Below are 13812 nucleotides of genomic sequence, written 5' to 3'. Positions count from 1 at the left end.
GGGTCCGAGAGGTGGAGGTGCTCCAGTGTCATTTCTTAAAGTGCAGGGGAAGCTCAGAGTCTGCGCCCTTCCATCCCTCTTTCCTGGTTGAGTTTGTCCTTCCTTCTGAGCCTTCAGAGCTTTGTCCCTGGCCGATGCTGCCCTTTGATCTTGTGTGGTTGGCCGTTCTAAGATGTGAATGTCCCCTAGTGGTACTGTTGACCATTCAGGCCTGCCCATTATTTGGTTGAAAGTTAAGCCTGGAGGATGAGAATTTGTTCCAGGCTTGAAGGGTGACTAGGGGCCACTGTCCTGGGCAGCATCAGTCTTTGTCAGGCCAGCAAGGCTGGTCATTTCTATGATCTTGAGGTTTAGTCCACATTTTTCTCCTCCTCTGCTCAGGACCCTAATCTGTGGTCTTCTTTAGAGTGGCCGGTAGGGCTACCTGGGCTCGTGCGGCCTCAGGGTCACGTTCAGGGGCATTGTCACGGCCCGTTAGGCCTCTGTACTAGCAGTTTCTGTGCGGCTTTGCTCTTTTCCCCTCTTCTTTGTTCCAGGCAGGGAGGAGCCACTCGCAGACTTTTAAGCCCCAGTTGCTACTTAGCAAAGTGTTGATCTAACATTTCTACTTGTAAAATCCAGGGACATTGATTCCATATGCCATGCCCTGCAGTGCCACCCTCACCACCCTTGTCCGAAGTACTCCACTGCCAGGGGTTTCTACTCTGGCTCTGTCGGGGCTCACTTGTTGGGGTGCCGACACATGGAACCCTTGGGAACATCACTGCTGATTGTGAGGACACCAGATTCGGAACAGGCAAAGGAGTAGACACAGAGCTGACACATGGTGACCAACTGGTCTAGTCACCTGGCCCCCTGGTCTTAGCACTTGGAGTCCTCAGTAGTAGCTCCTCTGTCAAGGCCCCTTGCTCTTTGCACTGTTCTCCAGGACCCCAAGTCCCGGGGAGAAAGGGCTGTAGTTGAGGAAGACTCAGGTCAACCTGTGGAACTCTGAGCCTCCAACTGGACGTCAGATACCCAGGCAGCTGTCTGGCCCTGGAAGGCCCTCTGCTGCTCACACCCGAGGGCGCTGCACCCATGGGGACAGGAAGACTCCAGACCCTGTCCTGGTCACTGGCTTCTTTGAGCCCTGTGGTCATGTCAGAGCCTCCTGTCCCGTGAATCTGGCTATTCTGAGGAGGAGCCCACAGGACACAGTTCCTTGCATGTGACCAGCATCCTCTTGGCCTAGTGTGCCCAATTCTGGATGAGAGTGGGGAGACACACTTCCTGTATTGAGCCAGGAGTATCAGCATTACCAGCATAACAGATGCTGAGAGGGGCCCTGTCCTGGGGACGCCTCACCCTGAGATGCTGGCTGGAATCTTAATGTGGGCTCCTGTCTTGTGAGAAATCAGACCCAGGGCCCTGGGAGAGCACCTGGTGGTCTTCTAGGAGGAGCCACAGCTTTGCCTTCAGCTGGGGCACCTCAAGTCCCTGTGAGCAGGTGAGGAGAGCCCCAAGTGCACACCTTGCCCGGACTGGCTTACCTGGGGCCTCTGCTCTTTCTCCTTTCCTGATGGAAGTAAGGAAAGCAGGCTTTCCAGAACACAGGTGTGAACACACAAGCCCGGTCGCTGACCATGACTGTGATTTTATTTTCCGGCGTCTCTGTCCCCACTAATTGAAGTGTTTGTACATTTGGCACTGCTGTATGCTCTAGTGAATGAGAATTTAGTAAGGAAGGATTTCTTTTATTCAACTCAGCTCACTGCTTACCCATCAGATCTGAGCTAATTGGACTCTAGTCCCTTTGTTTGCATGCTCCTTTCAGATGGCTAATTTATTAGCTTATTTTCACCAGAAACAGCAAGTAAGGCGGCCATATCCCCACTCATGCTGGTGTTGAAAGCGCAGATCTAAGCAAGTTACACATCCCCACGCCTTCTCCTTCCTTTTGTGAACCAGGGCTGCCTGCAGTGAAACCCAAAGACCAGGGTCTGTCTGTTAAAGAACAGGTAACAAGCAGGCGGGAGCCCACCTCCCTAGCCCTGCGGCCCACCTGAGGAACAAGGCTCCCAGGCAGGGCCATCAGGAGGGGCTTCTTGTAGCTGGCAGTAAACAGAGGGCAGAGTGCTCTGGGACAGTGTGGAGGGAGGGCTGTCGACTTGCAGGGGTCACCCCAGAGCTGACCTGTCAGGGATACTGTCCACCCCAGAGCCTCAGCTCACAGCAAGATGACACTGAAAATGAAGCAAACACTGCAGCTCCCATCTCACCTTGATGCATGCACTGGAGGTGGGGGTGCTGCAGAATGAGGGGTGCAGTGGGGTGGGGTGCTGCGGAATGAGGGGTGCAGTGAGGTGGGGTGCTTGGAATGAGGGGTGCAGTGAGGTGGGATGCTGTAGGACGAGGGGAGTAGTGAGGTGGGGTGCCTTAGGATAAGGGATGCACTGAGATGGGGTGCTGTAGGATGAGAGGTGCCTGGAGGTAGGGGGTTGTGGAATGAGGGGTACAGAGAGGCGGGTGCTATTGAATACAAGGGTACAGAAGAGGAGTGGCCTGAGGCTCAGCCCTCATGGACTCTGCTATGTCCTGCTGCCCTTGGGGTGTAACATGTCCATGACGGAGAGAAAAAAGGGGGCCCTGGTGCTCCCCTGGCCTGTCTCCAGCCGACTCTGGACCCATGGTTTCTTTGGCCAGTACAGCACCTCAGGGAAGTGGACAAGGTTGTCTCACAGCCAGCTAAGCTAGGAGGCTGCAGGTCCACGTGGAGGGACAGTGTTGCCAGGAAGCAGGGGTGCAGGTGCAGGCTAGAGAGGAAAGTGGCTTCAGCTGGCCTGTGTGTCTGAGCACGGCTGGTGGCCATGGTGCTGTGGCGGCTAACCATGGCCCTGGGCCAGCCAGGCGGATCTGCTGTCTTTCTGTTAGGGACTGGGTGTTGCAGGGCTGCTCTGGGGACCCCAGTGATCGTGCCTCTTTCAGTGATAACTCTGCCTGTTGCTACCTGCAATGATTGTGCTCTGTTCTCCTTGTAGATGGAGGAGATAAAGTTTAAAGACAGAGCAGTCTTCGTGCTGGAGAGAGAGTTAGGGGTGCAAGCTGGGCATGCTCAGAGACTGCAGCGGCAGAGAGACGCTCTAGATGAGCAGCTGACCCAGGCCAGAGAGGCTGAGCGGCACCTGGGCAGCCCCAGACGGGACCTTCCTTGTACAAGCGGTGCAGGAGACGCCTCAGACCACTCGGGAAGCCCTGTAAGCAGTGCCGCGCCTCCCGGGCCCAAGCGCACGGCACCTCCCGGACGGGGACCTGAGTGCATGGCAACCCCCAGGAGTCCAGGCCTAGTCCCAGCCAGAACGCCCTGCCTGTCCGCAGCCAGCCCTGGACTCCACTGTTCTGCTAGCAGGGATGACCAGTTGGTTCCCTTTTCCCTATGGCCCTGGCCTCACTCTCCCACTGGGGTCCCTCTAACATGGCCAGCAGCCCCTGGGACTTGGTGAGAGCAGGAGAGGAGTCTGTCTGAGTGTACCCCGTACCCCGCCCCTGTGCCACCACACCTGCTGCATGTCCAGCTTCATGCGCACCCATGTTCCGCTCACCCTCCCACCAGCTTCCCGTGTGACAGTGCGGCTCTGCCAGTCCTCCTGGGGCTGGGAATGGCAGCAGGGGTGAGCTCCGTGCATATGGTTGTGCCATCCTCCATCTCATTCGTTCAGGCTCCTGCAGCGGTTCTGCTGTGTTCTGGCAGGAAATCTAAATCCCATGGGCCCTTGGTTCTTTGAATCCAAGCCTCTCCTGCACCCATTGAACGAAGGATGAGAGCTATGTCCAGTCCCCTGGGGTGTGAGCCTGCTTGAGCGTGAGGCTGTCTGGGCTTGGCCAGCCCAGGACAGGACGTTTCCTGGCAGAACGTGATGCTGTCATCTTACGTGGGCCTTGGCGTGCTGCCCGGGGCCTCCTGCTCTAGTACTTGTAGACCATTGTGGTAACCCGGAGGGGCTCTGAAATCAGATTTGCATGCTTGCACTGGTTACTGAGTGGAATGCCTGTGTTCTCAAAGTGACCCTCTAGAAGCCAGTGTAGAGGTGCAAGTGTAGGGCCATGCACACGTGTCTCTTCCCGCCCCGTGTTGACACCAGGACACAATCCCAGCAGCAGCACGGGGATGACCAGTGGACATGAACTTGGTTTTCAGAGCTTCCTCAGTGCCCCAGCACGTGGTGCCTGCATCACATGCCTGCGCCCCATCTGCATCCTCAGACATTTCTGCTCCTCTCAGCTTCTGTCTCATCCTGCTGGCCGCTGTGACCGGTTATGGGCCCACCAGCTGGGGTCCCAGGGAAATGTGGCCGGGCCTCTGTGTCTGTCTAAGGCATGCTGGCTGCATTTCTCCCTGGACAGGTATTTGCAGTTGATTATTGTTTCAGGAACAGCAGTTGGATGAAAAGGACGCCCGTCGCTTCCAGCTGAAAATCGCCGAGTTGAGTGCCATCATCCGGAAGCTGGAGGACCGCAATGCCTTGCTGTCAGAGGAGAGGAACGAGCTGGTGAGGGACAGGGCTATGGAGGGGCAGCTGCACAGGGCCTAGGGGTCTCTAGGGGAGGGCTGGTGAGTGATGGGGGCCTGTGGAGAGCAGAAGCACAGAGGGGCTGGGGGCCCCTGTGCAAGAGAAGTGGTTAGTCAGAGCCCCAGGGCTGTCCACAGAGTGAGTCCTCTGTGAACTACAGACCTCAGTAGCAATGTGTCGTTGTTGCTGTATCCATGGTGACAGTGGTTACAGAAAGGCACCAATGAGCAGAAAGAAAGGCTGTGTGGAAACCTGTACTCTTATCAGTACGGTGTCCACCTCAGTGTTGCCCTTTTTATTATCAACCTGCAGCCTTGAAATGAGTGCACTTGAAAATCACACTTCAGCAAAGCAGTTTTAGGAAGCACTTGGCTCGAAGTTCAGCAAGAACGAAAGGGCATTATCTAGATACCGTAAGACAGAGAACACTACCATGTAAGCGCTAGGTTAATGCAGCACCCTTACCTCTGGAGGTCTAAGCAGCCAATACTCGCAGGCCACGGCGTCTCTTGCAAAGTTGCCCCCTCTGTTGTAGAACAAAAGCTGCCACTGGTGGTGAAACGGGATGAAAGTGTCTGTGTCCCAAAACTTTATTCACAACAGATAGAGGATCATATCTATCCCTCAGGCTCTGATTGAACGACCTCTGCTCTGCTTTGTTGGGGTAAAAGTGGCCTCAATTCTACGAGTTAGCTTGGGGTGTCAGGGGTGGGGATGTGGGCTACTGAGATGTCCCAGACAGTCAAGTAGCCAGGGCTCAGCAGTGACTTGCCCACAACTCTTGCTCCAAAATTCATCTCAAGGAATTAGAAGCTAGCTCTGTTTTCTCAAGACTGGATCAGAGGCTGGCAAGTCCAAGGTCTGTGGGTCAAAGCACAGAAGAGTCTTCTCTGGACTCAGGTAGCTACAGAGACTGATGAACCCCAGGTGAGCAGATGAGGCAGGCCACTGGTCCAAGAGCCAGAGGGGACCAACAAGATTCGTATTGAGCACAAGCATGAGATGTCCATGTGTGTTTTATGTAGGCCACACCCTGGATGAATATCTCATCCAGTTGGTTGGCTATTCACAGAGATCTCATCCTGGTGGTAATTACGTTATGTTAGGTCTCATCAAGGAAATGACTTTATCCTAAAAGCCAAAGCAGAGAATCCCCAACAGCCACACTGACACACAACTTTCCCACCACACCTGCCTACAGGTCACCACACCTTCCTCCGGGTTCTGGGTAGGCAGAGAATTGGCAGGTACCCCAGCTCTGAGGATTTGAACTGAAGTCTCCTCTGTCCAGATTACTGGCTGGCCACCATGCCAGTGCTACAGGGTCCGTGTTGGTCAGCACATGGACTTGTCATAGACACGTGTTGTATGATGATTGTGCCTTTCAGTTAAAGCGGCTTAGAGAGGCAGAAAGTCAGTATAAACCACTGCTGGACAAAAACAAGCGTCTGAGCAGGAAGAACGAGGACCTTTCACACACGCTGCGTCGCATAGAAAACAAGTTAAAATTTGTGACCCAGGAGAACATAGAAATGGTAAGGGTATACCAACACTTCCCTCTTCTTATTCTCAAGGTGTGACGGTTCCCCATCCCCTGGCAAGGCTTCCTGGCTGTGTAGTCAGACTCCACTTCCAGGGAGGTGCCAAGCTGCCCATTAGGAGACAGTGCCTTTAGATGGGGCACCTGGTCCTTCAGAGAGGGATGCAGTAGGAGTTGGCAGTGAGTAGCAGCCTAAAAACAGAGTCTGGGAGGTGAACGTGGGGAAGAGAGACCAGACATCCTTCTCAGCCTGTCTGAGCCAGGACACCTGGACATTGATCTCTCAACTGAAAATCTTGGTCACTGGCCGTTAGAGGCTACCTGACTGCTGACCATGGGAGCGAGAAGAGCAGGCAGACCCGGGCAAAGGCACCAGACAGGGCAGCCCCGTTCCTCTCCGCTGACATTGCGTTCATTGTTGTTGAACGATCTGTGCCTTCCCACCAAGGGGAAGTCTTGCTAAACAATAATCAACAGTGGGGCTTCTGCAGCAGGGGCACCCAGACACCTCCTTATACGAGTCCCTTTTCAAATTCTGGACACATGTGGTCAGATATGATGTAGCACACTGGGTGCCCGTGGCCACATCCTTAGGTCCACACACCTGTGCAGCATGCTCTCTGCGGGGTTCCCCCGAAGACGTTCTCTAAGTTCAGCCCTTCTACGTTTGGGGATGACCAGGACATGAGGCTTGTCCCTCTGGGCTCGACAGACAGCAGCTGCTCCAGGTCTGAGCTGAGAGACCCCCTTGTCCACAGCCAAAGGCTGGCCATGGACTGGTTGCTGGTCAGATGCAGGTGGAGCAGGAAACTCCCAGCTGGCCCGATGTAAGAGGGCCTGATTGACTTTACAGCGTCAAAGAGCTGGGGTTATCAGGAGACCGAGTTCCCTAAATGACCTGGACCAGAGTCAAGAGGAGAGAGAAGTGGACTTCCTGAAGCTCCAGATCATTGAGCAGCAGAACCTCATAGACGAACTTTCCAAGGTAACAGACCCCTGCGCTCTCGCACCTGCTTCCTGACACCCAGGGCCCTGGCCTTTAGTAGGGGCAGTGGAGTTTCCACAGGGGGGTGTTAAGGGACACCATGGGGTCATCTCAAGTGGGCTGGCCACCCACCACAACAGAAGAAAAGCGTGCCTATTACCTGTCTCTCCTCACTGCGTCTGCCATGTGTGAGCCCATGACCGCAGCTAGTGTCCACGCTCACAGCCCATGACCGCAGCCCGTGTCCACACTCACAGCCCATGACCGCAGCCCATGTCCACGCTCACAACCCAGGACCACAGCCAGTGTCCACGCTCACAGCTCAGGACTGCAGCGTGTCCACGCTCATAGCCCGTATCTGCAGCCAATGTCCATGCTCGCAGCCCATAGCTGCAGCCAGTGTCCACACTTACAGTTTGCAGCCTCAGCCAGGGTACCTCCTTATGGCCCGTTACTGCAGCCAGTGTCCACACTCACGGCCTGTAGCTGCAGCCAGTGTCCATGCTCCTGGCGCCGGCCGTGCGTGAGCCCACTGACGCAGGCAGTGTTCATCCATTTTGTTGAGCCTTCTTTTTTGTAATCTTGGTCACTTACAAATGCATGTAATGTCTGTGTCCAGCCCCTCTCTATGATGTCCAGTGGTGCCGCCCAGCTGTCCTGAGCAGAGGGGCCCTGGACTCCCCTGAGCTCGTGCCCTCTCTTGCGGGGGCTAGTCTTGAGGAAGGGGGTTGTCAGGAAGGCTTTTCTTAACGGATGCGACTGCCTGGGGGTGGGCCTAGAGGAGGGTCCATGCTTATGAAGCTTCACACTGGGGCGACCCATCTGGGCCCTGGAGTCCTCTGCGGACTGGGATCCACACCACAAAACATGTTGTTTCTTTTCCAGACTCTGGAGACCGCTGGCTACGTGAAGAGCGTGCTCGTAAGTCCCCGCTGCTGCCCTCACTCCTTGAGTCCCTGGGCTTCCAGCAGGGCTGTCCTATGGGCCAGTCCACCCTCCGTGTGTACAGAGTGTGTGTGTACGATGCGGAAACTGTGTCATCGCGGTGCTGCCTGTACCCAGGCTGCAATGGGGACAGGCTGCCCCCGCCCGTGAGGGTCCGGTGGGGCCAGGGGACTGCAGGTTCCCAGACTACCCGTGGGGACCTGCCTGGGTGCCCCCTGAGGTCTTTCTCCGTGACCAGGGACAGGAGCCTCCTTTGGGACCTCACCCCTCGCTCAGGCCTGCCACAGGCTCCCATTCAGGCAGTATGTGGGGGACCATTTCTGTTCACAACCCTGGAGCGGCCTAGTTCCTGCCCCGTGTGGCCCTAAGCCAGGCAGTGTGGGGAGGCTGGTGCCTGGCTCAGAGCGTACTCAAGTGGGGTGGTTCCATCTAGTGGGAACAGGGGTGTCCAGGCTCCAGCCCAGACCTGTGTCCACAATGCAACAGAGAAGGCACTCTGTCAGCAGAAACAGCACCCTCTACGTGAGACATGCAGGCTGTCCACATGCTCAGAGAGTCTGTTCACCTGTCGTTTTCAGGAGCGAGACAAGCTTCTTAGATACCGGAAGCAAAGGAAGAAGATGGCGAAAATCCCCAAGGTAAAGGAGCTGGCCATGGGAGCCTGTAACACGCTGGACTTTGCACTGGACGGGTGGAAAGGGAGTGACCTTAACTTTTCTAAGCATCATTACTGTGAAGTAACTCAAAGACACAGCAAATATTCTGTGTCTGACGTTAAATTTCACAGTCTAACTTTGTTGCTCAGACTTTGAGGGAGGAGGGGTGGACTTGTGCTGGTGACGATGACAGGGAGCTCGTGTCCACACGGCCCTGGGTATGAATTCTTGTCCATGTGGAATTCATAGTGTTAGGACTGCAGTGTGTGTAGACTAACCTACTGGGGGACGGGGGGAGGGGGAAGGCCTCGCCAGAACCACGTGCCCTGCGAGGGCCTGGCCACCCTCAATCCCCCTGACCCACCACCTTCCTGCCCTGCAGGCTGACGCGTCCACAGTCTGTTCTCATACACACAGATACATACATCGCCACACACACCAACAGTAGCCCACATACAGGGCACACATGCTCACACGTTCTCATATAAACACAACACAGTCCACACACACACATTCTCATATATACACACACATTCTTACACACATGTACACACACACACGTTCTCATATATATATACACTCACGCATTCTCACATACACACACGCGTACATATACACACTCACACAATCACACACACGTTCTCATATACACACACAACAGCCCCCCCGTCCTCATAAACACACAGTTACACACACACATACATGCCCTCATATACACACACGCAACAGTGTGCACTTCTGGCTCCGAGGGAGGAGGTGGGGGGCTCCCGGAGGGGCAAGGACACCACTCCAAGAGGAAGGACAAACCCCTGAGAAGCAGAGACAAGGTTTGAAATGACGGCGTGTTGTCCACAGGGAGCAGGAGGGTGACACCAGGACTTCAGTCAGGTTGTTCCACCTCAAATGTTACTTTTCTATGAAAGGTTACTAGGTGTTAACACACCCTGGAGGGTGACTCTGCTCTAGCTAGTGTCTGAGATGGCCAGAACCAAGGGAGGAGGCGGGTGGTCAGACAGGGGAGGCCGTCAGGACTGAGGGAGGAGGCGGGTGGTCAGACAGGGGAGGCAGGCACCATGCTAGTTCTTTCTGGAAGCTGTTTTTTGTGTAGAAAGGATGGCTTCTGTTTGAGGTCCTGGGAATTCCATAGACCCGAGTGCTGTCAGGGGACACAGGCAGTTAGGCTGGGATCCCCATGGTCTCTAGGGCACGTGGGTAAGCGCGCTGGACAGCAGTTAGTGAGACCACTGGAGGAGAAGCCCTAGTGAGGCCTCATCCGCAGCACCCAGGCCAGGAACCGGGAGCCTCTCAAGTCACTGAGGGCGAAGGCAGACAGGAAGAGGGGAGGGAGTGACCTTGGGTGACCCCTTGGCCAGTCTTCTCACACCGGTTAGTGAGAGTCCCAGCTTTTCTCTGATGAAAACATGTCACAGGGTGGTGCCCTAAAATGCACAGCAGTGCGAACCAGAGATCACGGGCATAAATAGGGAAGCCCAGAGGCTGGGCCCGCAATGAAGTCACGCCCACCAGCTCCAGTCCACCTACTCACCAGCCCTCCCTCAGGACGACCCAGGTGGCCGCCTCACTGCCTTGTGCCACAGTGGCCTGAGTGTGGAGACAGGAGACAGGGCGGTGGTGGACGGCCCAGGGGGAGCTGCAGGGTCTCTGAGGTGGTGCTGGCTGCCCTCACGCTGCCCCTTTGGTCTGAAGCCGCCGGTGGTGGTGGAGACTTTCTTCGGGTATGATGAAGAAGCGTCTCTGGAGTCAGATGGTTCTTCTATCTCTTATCAAACTGACCGGACAGACCAGACTCCGTGCACCCCTGAGGATGACCTGGAGGAGGTAACTCGAGCCCCGCAGCAGCTCCTGGGAGCCGGGCCCGGGCATCATCCCTTGGGGCGCGAGTGGGCACGGGGAGCAGGCACACACCCTGGCCCACCTTCCGGGCCTCCGTCCCGGGTCTGCACTGTGAGCAGAGCTGGTGCCATTTCAGCCAGAAGGCCCCATCCTGGCCGGTGCTCTGCAGGAGACGGGCGGTAGGTGGTGATGCCCACCTGGCACTGCTGGATTCATGCGCCCGTGTGGACGCCCCCAGTAATGAGGGCACTAAGGCAGTAGTGGAGGGCCAGCAGCCTGGTTGGCTCAGACAGTCCCAGTGACCAGGCCTCTGTGGGAGTCACGTCCACTTGGAGCCCCCTCCTGGGGTTCACACCCTGCCTCCAGACACAGGGGTGCAGGTACCCACTTCAAGGGCCCCCTGGAGGCAGGTGTCTTTCCCTCAGGAAAGGGGTACCTGCTGCCAGTGCTAATGGTGGCCTCTCTGCTCAGGGCATGGCCAAGGAGGAGACGGAGCTACGCTTCCGGCAGCTCACCATGGAGTACCAGGCGCTACAGCGTGCATACGCCTTGCTGCAGGAGCAGGTCGGAGGGACCCTGGATGCCGAGCGAGAAGTTAAGGTCTAAATGGCTTCCATTCCTGGGTGTTGGGACCACAGCCCTCCCTTCAGCCTTTGTAAGGACACTCCCTGACCTCCTGTCCCCATGGACACTTACCCCCTTTAGGAATACTTCCCAACTCCTTGTCCCATGGACACCATTCCCCGTCAGGGACATCTCAGACCTTAGCAGTCAGTGGTATCTAGGCCGCCCAAAGTCCACATGGGAACTGGGAGAACCCCTAGGAGCAAGGTTCTCCAGCAGGGTCACCCCAACAAAGGCACCAGTGTTAACCAGGGGTACACCCTCTGCACAAACCTACCACAGGCTTTGGGGACCCTGGTGAGCAAGGGGGAGTCAAGCAGGTCTGAACATTCTGAGCCCTCTCAGCATGCATGGAGCCTGTGGCCGCCTTGCCTCCATTCTGGCCTCCCTGGACGTGGAGGTGTGGCTCCTGACCAAGAGCAAGTCAGGGGTGACGGGTGAGGCCTTCTGCACCCCAAAGGTGGCCTGGCAGAGACGGGTGCAGTCCTCTAAGGAGCGAGGCAGCTGGAAGGAAAGAGCTTAAGGGATAGCAAACAACAGGACCAGGTTCTGGGCAGGGGGCTAGTGGGCAGTGTGCTGGCGCCCCTGGAGGAGCTGCGGGGCTGACCATTCTGACAGTCTGTGTGTCTGTGTGTTACTGTGAACTAGGGTGCGGGTGTGAGAGAGGGACAGAAAGAGAGCCAGACAGACAGACACACTGAGAGAAAGAGCCAGACAGACAGAGAGAAAGAGAGAGAGTGTATGTGCGTGTGTGCACTGTGTGCATGTGTAGTATTTGAGCGGTGTTAGTAGCTGCAGGAGTGGGTATGGGTGTACTGTATATGCATGGATATGTGGAGGGACGTGAACCTGTGAACATGTGGATGGTTGTGTTTCTGTATCTGTTAGTGCGTTGTGTGTGTGTTTATGAGTGTTAGTGTATATATATACATCTGCATATACAGAGTGTGTGCTGGTGTGTATATATGTATGTGAGAGTGCATGTTATATGTATATGTGTGCATGGATACCTGGGTAGGTGTACATGTACATTTTCATGTCTGTGTGGGTGTATGTATGTATGTGTGTATATGTGACTGTGTTATATGTGTATATATCTGAGTGTTACGTGTGTATTTATGTGTGTGTGCTTAGTCACGCTTATGTGTGAACCTCTGTGTAATTGAGCATGTACATGTATAAGTGTGTGTATATTATGTGAGGGTGATGAATGTGTGTGACTATCTGTTGTGTGTTTTTATGCGTGAGTGTGCATGTTCGTGTGAATGTGGCTGAGTGTATAGAAGGGTGTGATTCTGCGTGTGTAATTCCTGCTGAGCCGTCACCCTCCTCAAAGGAGATAGAGACAGCCCCCACTCCTACCCCGCCCAGCTCTGGCAGACAGGAACATGGCGAAGCCTTTAAACTAAGATTCTACATGGCCATTCTCAGGGTGACCATCTTCCTTTCTGTAACCTAGTGAGATGCCTCCTCTCCTCAGTGAGTCCTTCTCCAGAGGAGGAAGGGGATGGCTGAGGTCATTTCATGATGCTGGCCTGTCCTCCCGTGGCGTCCATGAGTGGCTAGTAGAGAAAGTCTGACATCTCTCCTCCATCCTACAGACGCGTGAGCAGCTCCAGGCAGAAGTGCATCGCTCTCAGGCACGCATCGAGGACCTGGAGAAGGCGCTGGCAGAGCAGGGCCAGGTGAGGGCTGGGAGAGGAGGAGGAGAACAAGGATGGGTGGAGAGGTAGCCTGACTCCCCTGGAGCAAGTGACCTGTCTGCCTGGAGAGGGTCACTCACAAGAGCCGGGCTCTGTCTGCTGCCTGTGTTCTCAGACATTACACGTAGAACACTGCCAGTGTCAGGGAAGATGGAAAAGGTGTGTGTCCAGGAGGCCTGCGCCCCAGGCCATGACCCCGGGCCTGGCTGTGAAGCCAAGGAAGCACCCATGCACTAGTCAAGAGCACAGGTCGGGGACCAGGGACCAGGAAATGCTTGCTGAGAATGCCTCTCCCACCAGTCCAGTCATGCCTCTTCCAGCTGGCCCATGGCCCTCGAGGGTGGGCAGTGCCATGATGTCCACCAGGCTAGGGCCGTGGCACTCATTTTGGGATCTGAGAGGGTGCCCCCAGCAGGTCCTAGCCCTGGGGATAAAATCACCCTGCGCCATGCTCTGTCTGCTTTCTTCTCTTTCCAAGGACATGAAGTGGATTGAGGAGAAGCAAGCCCTGTACCGGAGAAATCAGGAGCTGGTGGAGAAGGTGAACCTGCATGGCTGGGCCTGTGTGCCAGAATCCAGGCTCCGCGGGGCCTGTGGTGCTGGGTGGGGTGAGGCTGCAGCAGGGTCTCTTCATCTTGTACGTGCCTGGCCTGTAGAGGAGGGCCCATTCTTGACTCTGGGTCTGCTGTTGCCACTGTGGGTGACAGTGACCCAGAATCTGAGGACCAGTTCCTGTGAACAGCCTGTCTGCCAAAGTTCTCCGTTCCTGGCTGTCTACTGCTGGTGTGTGGTGACGATGACATTGTTTACAGACTGTCTCTGCCAAGCTTCTCAGTTCCTGCTATCTGCTGCTAGGAGTGTGTCAGTGACACTGACAGTGGTGACACTGTGGTGGTGGTGACACTGTGGTGATGGTGACACTGTGGTGGTTATATCATGCACAGCCTTTCTCTCCCAA

The 13812-nt window shown here is 55.6% G+C and overlaps 1 protein-coding gene across 2 annotated transcripts in view; it reads left to right on the top strand.

Moving 5' to 3' along the window:
- The window catches only part of JAKMIP3 (Janus kinase and microtubule interacting protein 3), a 37034-nt gene that overhangs the window by 7933 nt on the left and 15289 nt on the right, over positions 1-13812 (top strand). The window contains exons 3-11 of one of the 2 annotated variants that reach the window (XM_006879860.1): positions 3018-3233; positions 4428-4526; positions 5936-6123; positions 6973-7072; positions 8596-8655; positions 10381-10512; positions 10999-11127; positions 12753-12836; positions 13333-13395. In XM_006879860.1, the coding sequence (XP_006879922.1) occupies positions 3018-3233; positions 4428-4526; positions 5936-6123; positions 6973-7072; positions 8596-8655; positions 10381-10512; positions 10999-11127; positions 12753-12836; positions 13333-13395 (1071 nt within the window). Of the gene's footprint in view, positions 1-3017; positions 3234-4406; positions 4527-5935; positions 6124-6940; positions 7073-8595; positions 8656-10380; positions 10513-10998; positions 11128-12752; positions 12837-13332; positions 13396-13812 lie in introns of both variants that reach the window. The other variant, XM_006879861.1, reaches the window with a different exon arrangement.

The sequence above is a fragment of the Elephantulus edwardii genome, unplaced genomic scaffold, assembly GCF_000299155.1.
Source record: "Elephantulus edwardii isolate Elephantulus edwardi_28Jun2011 unplaced genomic scaffold, EleEdw1.0 scaffold00006, whole genome shotgun sequence".
NCBI classification, from domain to species: domain Eukaryota; kingdom Metazoa; phylum Chordata; class Mammalia; order Macroscelidea; family Macroscelididae; genus Elephantulus; species Elephantulus edwardii.
This window is presented reverse-complemented; position numbering and strand designations above follow the sequence as displayed.